This window comes from Lampetra planeri, unplaced genomic scaffold (genome assembly GCF_965212315.1).
Source record: "Lampetra planeri unplaced genomic scaffold, kcLamPlan1.2.h2 scaffold_1960, whole genome shotgun sequence".
NCBI classification, from domain to species: Eukaryota; Metazoa; Chordata; class Hyperoartia; order Petromyzontiformes; family Petromyzontidae; genus Lampetra; species Lampetra planeri.
This window is the reverse complement of record NW_027614713.1, coordinates 1-15,754: the sequence shown is the minus strand read 5'-3', so window position 1 is coordinate 15,754 and position 15,754 is coordinate 1. Positions and strand designations below refer to the sequence as shown.

The following is a 15,754-nucleotide window of genomic DNA, read 5'->3' as shown; positions in this document are numbered from 1 at the left end:
GAGAGAGAAATGATTAAAAAATTGACTCACTACAAACTATTGGGACTGTTGAAGTAGAAATGATCTTCATTAAGTCACATATAGATGCTCTCATTTGAATTAAGACGCCCAAAAATATGTGAAACTTCTCCCAATAATCCCATATAAGGTTGATTTTCCTCTGCTAACTTTGATGGTACTCATTTCAAACCAAAAGGAATGTGCTGCTTTTATTGTTTTTCTTTCGGTCTGGGGCGCCATGAAACAGACGCTTCTCAAACCAGTCACCACAAGAAGAACAGCACCTCACCCTCAAAAATTCAGACCTGAACACCAACTGCGGGTTGTTTTTTTCCCCTCTCCTCTGCAGCAACATAGCTGAGTCCGATGAATTGTTTGTATCTGTTGGAAAACATACATGAAAGAGAAATGATATTGAACACAGTCGAACGTGCAGACTAAAAATTACTGTATTGGAAACCGAATAGTAAGACAATCCTCCTTTGAGAAGGCATCTGTATTAAAGCTCCGAAGGGAGGCGAAGAATGTGGTTTATATCTGAGACGGTTTTAAGGGTCGATTTACACCACAAACATTGTAAGATTGTGGTATTAAGCAACCGTGCAATCCCTGCATCCCTCTTGGACCAACATTTTTTGATGTGTGGGACAGAACTGTGTACTGTAAATGAACACGTTGAATAGAAAATTGCAAGAATGTGTCATACACTTTGTTTGATACACTCACATTTTATATGTGAATATTTGCTTCCTCCAGCTCGACTACGTTGTATTTACCTGGGCGATTTGCGCTTCAACTAGGCAGTGAAGAAGAATATATGTTACATTCTATCTGTACAGAGCCCAAAAGGGTCCCATCATCAGTCTAGGTAATGACACCTGGGGACCAAATTGCCAGGGTCCAAGATAAGAGCCCTGATGGACTACTATCTAATTTGATTACTTGCATGCAACCCTCATAAAATAAATTATACCTCAGTAAATATTTTATATTTTATTACACCAGCCATTCCCAACCTCAAATTATTTTAATTTGCTGTTAACTGCTGATTTCTAAATCATCTGAGAATTATAAATCACTAACAAACTGTGTGTACTTAAGGATGCTTATTATATAATACTATCATATTCCTCAAAGAGAATTCAACTAAGCTCAAGATCTTATGCAGGCTTCATCCATTTAGTCCAAAGCGAGACATGATTTACAGTAAAAAGTGATGTCATACAAATAAGGTCAAAACATAGTTTATTCAACTGTGTTTGTTTTTTCTCACAGTAAATCCACGAGCAGTTACTGATTCAAGGGCACAAAAGACAAAATATCGATATTCTATTGGCACAACAACACCATTTGTTCCACATGACACTGCCCCCAAGTTGATGTATTGCTGAGAAATGAGAATCAAACATGTTAAGTGACAATGTATCAATAAAAGCACCATAGCTGCTAAAGCTGAAGTTTATTATCAGAAGTGTTACCATTGGATGCATGCAAGTAATGCAAATGTATACAAATCAACAATGCACATCACAGCAAGTTCAGAAAATGAGACAACAACTTGACATATAATGTTTGAAAACATTCTTCATCTATGCAAGGACAACGTGTTCTTCACTGTGACACTGCAAAGGCTGCAGAGTGATTTTACTTAACGTTACCATGAAAAGGACCGATGTTTCTAAGTTTAAATTTAATGGAGTTATCCAAGGAAGTGGGACGCTAAAGCACCACTTATGAAGTTGCCAATGAAGTGAGTAACTACTACTTTTCATTTGATTATTCAAGGTATTTCAAGGCAGTCATTCTCTTGCAGGCCCTTTGCACAGCAACGGCTTCTGTAATGTACCCACATTATATTACACATACAAGACACCAAGACATACAACAAAATGACACTATGCATGGGACACTGGAGATACTAACTTCATACGTTTACTCCGTTGTGTCTGCGCTCAACATCGTACAAATGTCAGCATGGAATGTTTGAAGTGCGTGTTGTTTTAATCAAGCATTTACTTCTTTCCTTTTTTTTTTTTAAACATTTTCCTTCTACATGTGAAGACAAATGGATTTTTTGTCACCATAGAATATGTGATAGATGTTTGTTAGCTTGCCATGCTATCTCTTCTACTTTAAATGTGCCCAGCTGTTGTGTTTATTGAGATACATGTGAGTTAAGAAGATGCTACCACCAGTCCCCTGATTTGGATACAATGTGTGTTGGAGTATCGTGTGAGTACAATGAAAAGAAGATGTGAATCCACCAGGCTTTGGGCTGAGCTGTGTGGGTCATCGACTGTAGGGCGATCCTTATTCGAACATGATCTCTGACGCTTGGCGCAGGCAGTTTGTGTACTCAGGAGGCATGCTCTGGTGTGTTACGTTGTTGGCATCCAGACGCAGATGCTTCAGTCGGGAGAAATTGTTGATGTCGACGAACTTGCAGAAACTTGACAGGTCGAATTCTGTGGGGAATGAAAATTAAGAAAAAAGGTGAAAAACTTAAAATATTACAAGGTTCTTTGAGGCTATTGGCATCAATGTTAAGACAAATAATTGCAGAATAGACTGTGTGGTTTGTGAGCAGTCTCTGTGAGGATGGGTGGTGCCCAAGTGGGTGGATGCACAAACGCTGTGATCAACGCTTCCCCAATGAGATAACACCAGTATGGAATGAACTGTATTTAGGATGTTCTATCTTCCTCCCTTACCTGGTCCCTTCATCCTAAAATGGACTCCCTCACTTAATTCTGTAGCATTATCACCTTTGCCAGTGTTACATCACCCAGAAGATTGGGCTGCAAAGTGACATAAAGGCAGGGAAGATGTATAGTATATGAAAGAGCAAGTAAACCCTAGAGGTAGAGGAGAGGTAGAGGCCAGCCACTCACTGTTGATCTCATTGGCCTGCAGGTAGAGTTGCTCCAGCTGGTCACTGATCTCAGGGATGGACTGCAGTTTGTTGAAGGACAGGTCCAGCTCCACCAGCGATGACACATTGAACACCCCAGCAGGAAGTCCAGAGTCCATCAGCTTGTTGTGGGAGATCCTCAGGTACTTCAGCGCTGGCAGCTTGCCCAGGTATCCTGTTCCAACACCATCAATTTCATTGAAGTCAGCGTAGAGGATTTCAAGTGAACCCGGGACTCCAGCTGGCAGCTTCTTCAACTTGTTGTGGCTCACGTCCAGGGACAACAGGCCCTTCGGCCCTTTGAATGCCCCTGCGATGGCGTCGGACGTTAGCTGATTGTGCTGAAGGTTGATGGAGGTCAAATTCTCCTTGTCAGCCAAGATACCAGAGGGGAACTTGCTCAGCTTGTTGTGTGTAATCTTCAGCTCTTCAAGGGCCTTTGAAGGAGGGACAATCGGCTCGGTGAGGTTGTTGTAGCTGAAGAATAATTTCTCCAGGGCAGTAAGTTTGTCAATTGTACCCTTTTCTATCTTTCCATTGGTGATCTGGTTGTTGTCGAGCACCAGCCAGCGGAGATCAGCAGTAACATTGTCAAAGACTCCCGCCTTGATCTCCTCGATCTGGTTGTTCTGAAGGTACAGGTACTTTATCCCTGTTGGCACTACAGGAACAAACTTGAGCTTACGGTTGTCACAGTACATGGCGCTGGGGAAGTTGATGGGGCAGTCACACTCTTGATTACAGTTTGGGCCGGAGGGCCCGAGCATGGACACAGGCTGGTAGTCGTAATCATAATACTGGCACAGCGCCAGGCTGACAAACACAGCCAACAGGGGTATACGGAGAGGAAACATGGCGTCTGCACATCAAGTGGACGAAAGGAAAGAGAAAGAGAAGGACATTAGCTGTTTGTCACATAAAATACGGAACAAAACCGATCACTTTTAAATAAAACACAAGGTTTACCCCTTAACGCATGTTCTACTGCCACACCCACCCCCCAGAGGATTATATAATCCGTCAGAGTTCATGGATTCAAATTTAAGGCTAAAGATTCCTGCTTCAGCTTGAAGCTGTCGGAGCCCCTTTATCTATCAACTTGATAGATTTCCTGGCAAATGAGCTGCAGATGCTCCACGAATCCCCGCAATCACATAATGAAGCTGGAGTGTATACATTGTCTATAGATTTACAATTACAGTTGTTTATCCTAAATCCTAATTAGGTAAAAGTGCAAACTTAAGAAAAAAAATAGATCTATTCATTGTAAGACTATGGCTGTACAAAATGTAAATATCCTGCAGACAATGTAGAGAGACAATGATTCATTCCTTGTGAAAAATGAACCTGACCCAAACCAACAGATCAGAAGATGAAATCTGTTGAAATCTCTGAAAGTTTGACATGCACAGTAATAAGTAAAGGGATATGCAGCTCTCTATCTTTCATCTTCGCTCCTGCACAAAATCTTTGCAGTGGCAGTTGATAATCCCCCATAAAGAAAAATAAAAAGAATAATCAGACAGGATAGCTCAGATCCCCCATGAGCAAACGTACCTGTGCTTCTCTCTCTTCGTATGCGTGGGGTGGAGGGCCAGTAGGTAAGAACACTGTGGTGTTCAAAAACTGGAGGTCTCAGGAGAAAAACACAGAGGGAAAGAAAGAGAGAGAGGGAGGAGAGAGAGGGGTCGATGGAGAGACATACAGGGAAAAAAGAGGGGGGGCATGGGAGGCTTCTGCAGAGAGCTGGAGTCAGGTCGTCATAGACATTAAAGATGTCACCAGTAGGAATGTCTGTGGGAGAACTGTTGGAAATGTTTGCTCATCTAAACAAGAGCAGGTGCAACTTTTCTAATGTGATTTCTAATTTTCTTTTGCATCCTGTTCATCATCCAGCTTCCATCAGCCAGTCTGGTTGGACTGGGGAGGGTGTTAATGAAAAATAGGAGACGCTTGTGTGGAAAATGTGGAAAACAGTCTCTGGCAGGAAGAAGAATAAATGGTTCTGCACCTCTGGAGCTGGAAAATCTTACAAAAGGTAACAAGAGACGGCCAGAGAGGAGTTACATAACACTGAACGCAAAGATTTATTCTCTGTCAAAAAAAGCAGACGCTACCCGTGCCCCAATTATTGTTTTCTTCCCCAACACAATAAGTAAAACTGACAGGGGGGTTGTTATCTGAGAGGTGGAAGGGGGTCGGAGAGCGACGAGCCAAATGCTTCTCCCATTTGTTGGTGGACGTCCATCACACTGTCAGAGCATGCTGGGAAGTGACGCCTGGATTTAATTGGTCGCAGTCCGGTCTGTTACTCCACTCACATACCATCCTTTGAGTCCAGCCTGGAAGCATTTCTCATGTGTGGACAACTTTCATACTTCAAATTCTAAGACCTGATTTATGTGGCCTTGTTCAATATGTTTTCCTTTCTTTTTTTTTGACAAAAAACAGACCACACATCAATTCAGTGAATATTTGACGCTGTCAGCTGCATTTTAAGAACCTTCACAGTGTTTGTCTGCCTCTGGTTTAACATGAAGTACGACTGGGACGTCGTCACCTGAAAACCCGTTAAACTCACTCAGGAAAGAACAAGATCACCCTCCAAATTCAGAAAATGACTGACATGATGTCACAGAATGTATCTACCAGTTATTCCAACTTTTCTTTGAACATACACATCATGCTCAAACATTTTTTTTTTTAAATTTAATGTTTATGTAACAAATTATCAGCTCCTATTAATTTCCTTCTTTCTTGATGCCTTTATTATTACAACTTTAAGTTTTTGCTGCTAGCTGCTGAACATATCTGCCAGTAAGCGTTAATATGAACACAATCCAGTAACATTCTCACAATGGAATAATGATAAAATGTTCCATTTAAGTTTTAAACGGTCAAAATAAAGAAAAAACACCTTTTCTGGTCTAGACATGTTTAATATTGGCACCGCAACGCCTCCAAACGTTCATTTCTCGGACGTCGGTGTGTTTTTTGACCTCTGTTACCGTCAGTGGCTCCAGACAGTTCGGACAGTCGGAGCTGGAAAACAGACGTTTTGTCATTTTGCTTCGTCACTGTTTCTCCTGTGCTGTGTTGATGCCTCATGCGTTCATGTCCTTTCCATTCAAACAGACATTGGCTTTCAGCTGTGTTTTCCAAATACTTCACTGTCTCCTTTTGTTTCTTCCTGATCGATGCACCGGTTGTGTTCGTTCATGTATAGAATGTACAGGAGAGAACAAACGTGACCATGGACAACCTTTAGATCTTTGGATGTTTTGTTTTCAGTATTTATAACAAATAAGTCCAAGTATATTTTGAAATGATAGATCGGCCCTCTTATTTGTATTTATTCACCAATCAAGTGAGTGGAGAAGGTTTAAAAAGAAAGTCTGCAAAGGTTATTGATATAGTTGAAACAAAGAACCACCTCAGTCCCCCTTCAGATGAAATAAAAAAGGGAGATAGGAGGTGGGGGGTGGGTTGTAAAGTCTTTTTTTATTGTTATCCTGACCTGAGAAACAGAGAAATTCATGTCATGTAACATTTATTAACAGAAAACTGGAAACTTCACACCCTTAAACCCAAGCTGAAGCTTTTCCAAACTTATTGTTGAAGCTGGAAAACACACGTTCTGCTTACTCAGCCGGCTTCTTCCCCTCAAATGTGTTTTTATTGGCTTTTTAATCACAGTGTCTCATAATTTATTTTTCTGTTACAGTAACTTCTCCGAGCCAAATGTGGGATGATGGCCGTGGACTGTGCACAGTGAGTTATGCTTGCACCAACGCTCCAGCTGAAGACGTGGTTGCAGGCGCCTATCAAAACATGTGGTGGCAACATGTGCAAGGTACAGTATATTGCACACACTCATTTTCAGTTCATTGCAGTCAGATTCAATCACGAGACAAACACTAAGACACTCTTGTTGATTCTTCCATTGTATGCAAATATGCGTCTAAAACCAGCATCATCTGGATACGGTTACACAAGAATCTGTAAAAGCAGCACAATGTTTGTTGTGATATTTCCTGTTAAATAAAGGAACATGTAGAACAAAAGGCTAAATCTTGCAAAATAAAACAAACAACAACAACAAAAAAAACAATAGAGCGTCTGTTCTGGGCTGCTGTTCATTCTTGGGGTGAAAAGTTGCAGAAATACCTACTTAACTCTAGGAGTACTAGCACAGTCCTCTGGTACAGCCACGGCTCCTGAGCTCAGTGCTGCCTCTTGAGATGTAGAGGGATGTTACAATATCTGATCCCTTTAAAGAAATCCAACAGTTCTGATCCTCCACGATTGAGGTACAAAGTCTGTAAATACAACTGGTACCCACATGACACGACCTTTGAGTACCACAGGGATACTATCCCCTTGAGAGGGACTTCATTGTGTAACTAGCATAGGATGAGTTAAGTCTTTATTGTCTCCCTTGGGAGAAATTCATCCTGGACAGGCAAGAGATTCCAGGCCAAAGAACTTAGACTTAGACCTCCTCAACCCAGACACTCTGCAGCACTGCATGTTGCCCCTGAGGGTGTCAGTCCAGCACATATACCCCCACAGACAGTAACTGTACAAAAAAGGTTTGTACGATGCCCTGCATGAACATTTACAAAAGACAAGACAAGAACATTCACTATAACAGATGAGATAAGAAAACTTACTACAGCTGCATGTCACATTATTGCACTTTCCCCAACTCACTCTTTCGCTGGTGATCAGAGAACTGAATGTGAAGCGCTTCTTCATTCGTCACATTCATGAATATGAGCAAAGAAATGTCTTAACTAAGATATATGTGTGTGTATGTTCTCACAAAGGCACACAGATGGAGATCCAAGCACACACTATTAGCAAACAGGGATATTCTGGGACGTCTTGGCGCAGGCATACAGAGCCTCCTAATAAAATCTCAGACAGCACCCAGACACCTTCTGTTCCCATCATGTGGCCATGTGCTAAGCACTGCGCTTAAAACGGAGACTCATCCCCGGGTGGCCCGGGAGATTCTCTCACCTTATCACCCGTGGGTCACATGTGCTGAGCGGGTCACTTAAAACGGATGAGAAGATCTGTTTATCACAACAGACCTGTGATCCGTACACACCATGCATGATATGTAATCACTAAATTCAGGATGAAAACAGCTTCACATGCAATTTTAAAAGGTTGCTGTGTGTTGGTGTGTGTGTGTGTGTGTGTGTGTGTGTGTGTGTGTGTGTGTGTGTGTGTGTGTGTGTGTGTGTGTGTGTGTGTGTGTGTGTGTGTTTTGTAGGTTGAAATATCTGCTTAAAATCCGTTAGCACATCTGCTAAGCGGTAGGGTTTCGCCACTCCTCGCTTTGGACGTGGTGAAGGAGTTCAGGTTTCTTTGCTTACATAAGTGCCGCAAGAGGTAGACACTTCACCTACAGAACGCTCAAACACACATGTTAAAAGCAGATGGAAAAGATTTCTCTCCTCTTGTCGCAGGATTTTCACACATTAATTCACCCCCCGCCCCTGCCCCTCCCGACATGTACTCCTGTCGCACATACAGCGACACACATACACACACACACACACACTCACACACCCATGGCAGGACCCTGCAGAGCAATTAGGCTCTTGAAGATCTGATCTGATCTGAAGTCTGTTCAGGAGGTCAAGTTATACCGTGACTGTGAGTGTTTGTGGGGAGAGACCGAATACAGAGCAATGTACCTTTAACCACCACACGGGGGCATCAGATTGAAGTACATTCATGTGCTGCCGTTGAAACAACTCTGAGGTGCTGCGATGAAGCCAGAAATCAAACGGTGACACATTTCAGTCTCATTCAGTAAGTGATATTTATGATGGTTATTATTATTATTTATACATTTTCCCCAGATATGTGGGTTATTTATAATACCCCACATTTAGTTTGAAGGTAATGTAATTGTGTATGGAGGCTCACAAATTCTATTTCTGGGTTAAAGTGGGAAAAGTCAGCATGTAAACTAAACAATGAAACAAATAATATGCATTTATTAGAATACACACACACACGGATTCATCATTTTACCGCCACAACATTTGTAATCTCCATCAACATTTCCAGTATCGTAAATAACTAGGAAAATTGAAAGCTTTTCAAAAAGTAGAATATTTTAATTTAATTTTGCAAAAAAAAAGTAAAAACAAACCAGCTCTAGATTCTAGAACCAAGAAAAGCTATAAAGAATATTAAATACACGCTCTGAAAATGTGGATTTCACAGATCAAGGAACAGTCGAACATGCAAGCGCAGAAAATGTCCTCCATTGATGTTTAAGTGCCAGATGCCATCTGGTGGCCAGAGTAATTATGACCAAGGGAAAGTGGGACATTAGGTGATGACAATTGTATAGTTTTACATCAGTCTGGATGATGAATAGTTCAACCAGACACCAGACCCCAGTTCGATCTGCTGTTTTACAGATGGTCTTCATTTCCTGCAACCACGTGTCACACACACACACACACACACACACACACACACACACACACACACACACACACACACACACACACGCAATACTCTTTTTCTCCTATATGAAACCAAACACAGGATTTTCCCAATCAAGAGCTTGTCATTACACAAACCATTTATCACATCATAAAACTTTTCCAGCGGTGTGGTCATGTGGTCTCCAAGACCTAAATGTGTCTCATTCTCAGTCTCATCATCATCATCATCATCATTAGCATCATCATTATCATCATCATCTTCATCAGTGAATGTGTCAACTAGAAAGGTGCTTTGACAGCTCCGTGTTTCAGATTGCCTTCTCACAGGAACATTTACTGTCAAACCTACAGCCCTGAGTGGTGTTCTCCTTTCTCAACCAAATACATCATGTATTTATGTATTTGTTGTCCTCTGATTGTCTGCCTCCAATTCTCTGAACAGTCGTGATGAAAAACAAATGTAAAGGTTTGATGTGTTTACAAACTGCCGATGTATCTGATGCCAGCAACAATTCCTTATGAGTAGTCAGTGTTTGCCTTTGCTTTAGAGCTTTTTGGAAATATAATGTGACTTTATTTGTATTTGTAATTCATTTTATAGAATAAAATACCTCATACAAATGGATGTTTGACACTTCTGAGGCTGATATATGTGATATATGCATTTTTTCCCTTCAGAAGCAAATTTTACGGTCGTAGAAGTATTTACACATGAATTATATGTTTGCACATTTGAAGTAGCATTCAGTTGTTAGTGTCAGCCTCTGTGGTGGCAGTTTGAAGAGAACTCACCTTATTTCTTCTTGATCTTGTCTGCCAGGATGCCACTGCCCTCTTTGCATTCAAATTGATCCCAGCATCCTTCTCCTCTGGTAAGTATGTCTCCGCCCTCGCCATCGATAAATATGCACCTTTTTGCATATGCAACCATCAAAAACTGTTACTTTTTCCATTAGTATTTTTTATTTTCTTCAGCTGGAGCCCCTGCTCTGGTGAAAAGAGGAACACCTTTGTTGCTGATATATTATGTCAGAGCTATGATAAGTGCTTGTGCCTTGAAGCAATGAGAGGTTTTATACAGCATTTATATACAGTGTCTATACATACAACATTCACACCAGCTCGGGCGCACTGGGCATGCCGGTGCACCCGCCCACTCAGATAAACAACAGGGAAACATGGATAGAAATAAAAATACGCATTAAAAGGAGATTCCAGAAAGTCGAAAGGAAAAAAAAAAAAAAAAACATGCATATAAATCTTTGGGAATGTCGTCTGTTTAAAACATATATGGTTTATTCTACATTTTTTTAGAAGCTATTTTCACCTTATGGAACAACATAGATCAAGAAGGGAAAAGGTGATGGAATGTGATGAAGAAAAAAACAAAACCCAGAACTAATGAAACACTGAAGTAAGCACAACAACTTTTTGCTTTTTTATCTCTAAACTGCGAAAAATACAAAGAGAAAATGTTCTCTGCAGGAGTGCAGCTTTTCTGACGTCACACTCTGAAGGTTACTGCTGTTACACAGGTACTATCTAGTACATTCTCGTTGTTAAAGGTATTGTCGAACACAAGTTAACCCCTTGCTACCTGCTCTACAGGCTAGCACGTATAATTCACACAGCGGCTAACAGGACGAAACAAAGATGATCAAACGGTGGTTTATTAACGTTTTCCAGTGAGCAAGATTTCTTTTGTTCTCCTCTAAATTTCTTTTAGCTGACAGTTACATGTCACAACATGAGATAAGTGTTCACTGCTGTTGAGCCCAATAATACTTTTCTTTAGAATATAGTTTTTGCAGGTCCATGTCCACTGGTGTTTTTTTGTTTTTTTTTAACGTGGATTCACAGGGAGGCAGCGACGAGGGGTCAGTGTTTTCGGGGGGCTGTGGTCAAACACGCACACGTACAAAACGTTCACACGCTCATTTACAAATACACACTTCCCCAGCAGAAGCGCGGGGTGGGGGGTGTCTACTTCTTCCTGTAGTTGCCAAGCTGGATGGCGGTGCGGTCGAACACGCAGCGGAAGGTGATGGGCTGGACTTCCCAGTAAGGCACGGGGTTGCTGAAGAGGCTGATGCCGGAGTACATGGCCTTCTTGGTGTTGAAGCCAGGAGGGCAGAAGTCTTCTGTTCCCACAGCAGCAATCTTGTTGACGTGGAGGTAGACCACCTAGGGAGGGGATTTGAATAATGACAATGTTTGCTTGGGACTGGCGTGGCGATAAGTTAGTTGTTCCAAAATAAAGCAGATAATGAAGTTAATGATACGTCATCCAACGAATAATGACAACTCAGGAGAGCCAAGAAGATTTTTTTGTCTTCTGGATGTTTTCCTGAAAACAGACGGAACAGGACTTCCTACTCTGGCAAATAAAATAAAACGGATGAAAAGACTGTGAGACACATGAGTACCAGAGCCACAGGCACACAGTTTTGATACTTGTTAACAGATTTCAAAGCCAATAAATGCAAAATACCCAAATTTACCATGAAGAAACATACAAACAATTTATAAAACCTGCACATTTAAACACCACTTACCTCTGTCACCTCCACTGAACTCACAGAAAATGTATGTGTATATAATAAATAAGAAATGTGTATATGCACCCCTTACTATAACACATTTTACTGATATAGCACTTTTATAAAAACACATATACATCAAAAATGTATGTTTCACCACTACTTTTTTTGTTGGAGCTATAAATATAAGAAAATAAGTCAGCTACAGAATATCATATTTTTGTGTGTGATTAGGGATGGTGTGTGACATGATTGCTGCAGCAGACACCAGACCAAACCAGAGTTCACGGGTCTGGAATCATGTTTACGTCTGACACCGACTCCCAACACGGTACTCAACAAACACACTGACTGAAACCATGTGACGTTTGTTATTGAAGCGTTGGTTCACAGTGTGACCTTAAACATGTGGAATGAAAAAATGTAAACGTTGTTGTGGAAATGTCCGATTAGGGAAAGTGTATGATCGCGTGAAGAGCAAATGAGAGTTAATGTGCCGGAACTAAACATTGTTCATGTGGTTGATTTGGGATTTTGAGAGGTGCTGCAGTGATACTGAGACCAACGCGTACCTGGATGTACTTATGGTCGGGCAGGCCGGGAGGAACGCTGGTCAGAGCGTTGTGGTCAAGGTGCAGTTCTCTCAAGTGGGGGGGCGTTCGCCAGCGTGCCATTTTCCACAGAGCTGATCTCATTGTGGCTCAAACCCAGCCTTCAGGGAGGAAAATCAAGCAATTAAATGAGACGTGTGAGAAACATAAGAGCACAATTAGCATAAATAGTGAAAGGGTAAATCTCTTTAGCCAGCTACAGAAACTGTAGGAATGAGTTGAGGAAATAAGGACATGGAAAAGTCTGTACACGTGTGTCATTCCCAGTCTTGTTATTTAATTATGACAAAATGGAAAATAAATGTCTGTGCTCATATCCGTGGCGACACACTTTACTGGTGCCGAATAAAAGCTCTCATTGTGCAAGTGTGTGGGACGATCTGTGCAGGGATCTTATAAACAGCAAACTTTAATCATCCCCAAACAGCTGTTTAGGTTTTGCGTTTTCAGACCGCCATCTTTGCAAATGGAGCTATTATGTGTCACAACAGAAAGAGCTGACGGCATGAAAAGCTTCAAGACGAGAACAGCAGGAAACAAGAGAATCTTGGGAAATGAGAGGAAACTGCATGTAATTATCCTGCAACTGCCGTTTGTGTGCTACGTGGCCTCGCTCAGGTAGCGCCGACGGGGGATATGGAGTGATGTTAGAAACAGAGAATGATGAGGTTTAATACTTAGCCAGGTTCTTCAGGCCCTTCAGACTCTCATCTGTCATCTTGCTGATTTTATTTCCATCCAGGTGGAGCTCAGACAGAGAACTGGGCAGACCTGGCATCACACCAGACAAACACCGTTACATCTTCATAGACTAATATAAGAACAGGCAGGTCAACAGTATTATAGAACAGTATTAACAACACACATTGCCAGTCATTTCTTTGCTGGCCAGTTTGTGTATTCTGGAAGGCATGGAAAGCTGGAAAGCATGAAGTCAAACTCCTCTAAATGATCTTTACCTTTGGGGATCTCTGTGATCTGAGTGTCTGCAATGCGGATGTAAGAGACTCTTTTCAGGTCGGCAAAAGCCCCGGCGTCGATGCCTGCGCTCTTCAGAGGGTTGGACCCGAGCTCTGGAGACCAAAACACGAGAGACGAGTTGGACGGCAGAAAAGAGGAAACAGCAGTAAGACAGAAAGCACCGGCAGTCATGGAACACAGTCATGAAGTTAATTCCTTTCCTGTTGCTTTACTGGAATACAGAGCTTAGTCATGCAGTAAACAGTCGTCAGATTCACTGATTCATCATGGTGGGATTACTATTCTCATATCATCACGTCATGAATAATTGAATCCACACTCGGCTTAGTGGAGAAACAGCAGAAGTACTATTTTACACAACACAAGTGCGGAGAAAAGCAACACATCTAGTTATTCAACAAGGTTTTTGCCCATTTATGTCAGAAATACTGTTTTCACTTTGGTACCAGTTTGGACACTGTGTATGTCTGTAACTCATTATAAAGTCTCCTCCTGGTTATTTGGTTTGATTCCTTCCAGTGTTTATCTCCTGTGAATTAAGACCTGGTTTGTGTAATCCAGCGCTGATTTGAATCCAATTTGAACAATGTAGTACAGGTTACATGAATGTGGCGGAGCAGGAGGTGTTTCATACCCATGACAATGACGTGGGACATGCCCTGGAACGAGGCCTTCTTGATCTTGGAGATCTCGTTCTCGTGGATGCGCAGCTCCTGCAGGCTCTTGGGTATGTTGGCTGGCACGTCCTTCAGCAAGTTCTTAGACAGGTACAGACGCTGCAGCTTGGTCAGAGGGCTGAGGGCCTTGGCATGGATGGTGGTGATTTTGTTGTTCACCAGGATCAGAGCCTTTAGTGGAAACGAAAGGAGTGAAGATGTTCCCACTGTTCATCTGATAGTATCGAGTATCGGATATCTGATGCTTCTTCAGGGCCTCATTAGACCTTGACGCTGTTGTGCTAGCAGCTGGCTCTTGTTGTCTATTGTTGCGCTACAAGAAGATCTGAGCTGATAACTGCTTCTGACCAGCCTTGACTTGGAATGGTCTAATTTGTCTTTCCTCTTTCCTCTCCACAAAAACTACACTGTGACCTCAGCAGCTGAGCCACACCAGAGTCATTGCAACTACTTTTCAGAAGAATCTCTCTCCTTTTCGGTTCATTCTTGTGTAAACACACACAAGGCAATGTAAGGCATGTGGCCCATTCCCCTGCAGAGGCCCGTTACGTGACAGTGGAAACAGCTCTGGCTGTCAGACAGGTATTTATTGCGAGGAAGAAGTCTACATGCGTTTAAAGGTGTGAGAAAGAAGGCCTACGGGTGAATAGTTTACATGCACCTGGTGGCGGAAGGAGTGGCGATAGGACTGACTGGTTCTAGTAAAGTCTGGGGTTATGAGTGGTGAGGTTGTGTAGACAGACACTGTCAGTCTCCACAGATGGAAGTCTTACATGGAGTCCCTTGAGGTTCTTGAAGTCACCCTCCTTGATCTCTGTGATCTTGTTATTCTGCAGGTCGAGCAGGGTGGTGTCATCTGGGATGTCTTTGGGAACCTCCTTCAGACCTGGTGGAGAAAAGATCATGTGTGGGAGTTAAAGCAGACTGCAAAAGCAGTAAATCCATGAGGAGGACGGATGTTGAGGTGTCAGCCGTCCCGGTTCGTGTTGGTGAGAAGCTACTTAGTCACCGCAATGATGAATGGAGTCTTTATCTGTCTCTCTGTGGCAGTTATACAATTTACCCCTCCTGATCATGAGCTGTGTCAGATTTGAAGACATATCATGTTTTAGTCCAAGCTTTTCTCATTAAAGGAAGTGATATAACTTGCGTTTTTGCACAGTCAATAAAAATCAGCACCTGGTTGCATAAACAATCGGAATTTGGCAGCATATGTCCTGAGAGGGATCAGCGAAATCCTGAATATCGCTGAAGAAAGAGCAGTCTGGTGAGCGTCACGAAAAGCGGATCGTCAGAATCCCAATGACTTGGCAGAGCTTCTTTTTATGGTGACATTCCAGGCGGACTAAACAACCATTTGCTGTGCTCCGAGGCACACATGGTGGAAATGGACCTTAAAACTAATTTCCTTTGGCGTAAGTAGGCGACTGCATACCTGGACACTGAGCTCATGCTGAGCCCGACTTGGGCTTTAAATGGCACGATATGACCAGTGTGACACACCAAATGGCATCTGTGGTTAAAATGTTGTGACGAAATGTTCTTTCGCTGCCTT

General features: G+C 42.1%; 2 protein-coding genes across 2 annotated transcripts; both read right to left on the bottom strand.

Moving 5' to 3' along the window:
• Positions 1-2,310: 2,310 nt before the first annotated feature.
• On the bottom strand, positions 2,311-3,765 carry LUM (lumican). The gene is made up of 2 exons (XM_078623056.1): positions 2,892-3,765; positions 2,311-2,465 (listed from the first exon to the last, which is right to left on the bottom strand). Exons 1-2 carry the CDS (start codon positions 3,763-3,765, stop codon positions 2,311-2,313), a joined length of 1,029 nt encoding a protein of 342 aa, XP_078479182.1.
• A 7,608-nt stretch (positions 3,766-11,373) lies between these two features.
• LOC144740203 (decorin-like) lies at positions 11,374-15,085 on the bottom strand (the record flags this gene model as incomplete). Its single annotated transcript, XM_078623057.1, is given in 7 exon segments — positions 11,374-11,574; positions 12,503-12,583; positions 12,585-12,642; positions 13,219-13,312; positions 13,501-13,614; positions 14,157-14,370; positions 14,973-15,085. Coding segments are annotated over 7 exon segments (875 nt in total), but the record flags the coding sequence as incomplete, so codon positions are not given.
• Positions 15,086-15,754: the final 669 nt, after the last annotated feature.

Excerpts from the sequence above, each read along its gene's own strand:
- LUM (XM_078623056.1), bottom strand. The coding sequence starts at position 3,765 with ATGTTTCCTCTCCGTATACCCCTGTTGGCTGTGTTTGTCAGCCTGGCG. Across the intron at positions 2,466-2,891 it reads GCAGGCCAATGAGATCAACA|AATTCGACCTGTCAAGTTTC; the intron begins GTGAGTGGCTGG and ends CATTCCCCACAG.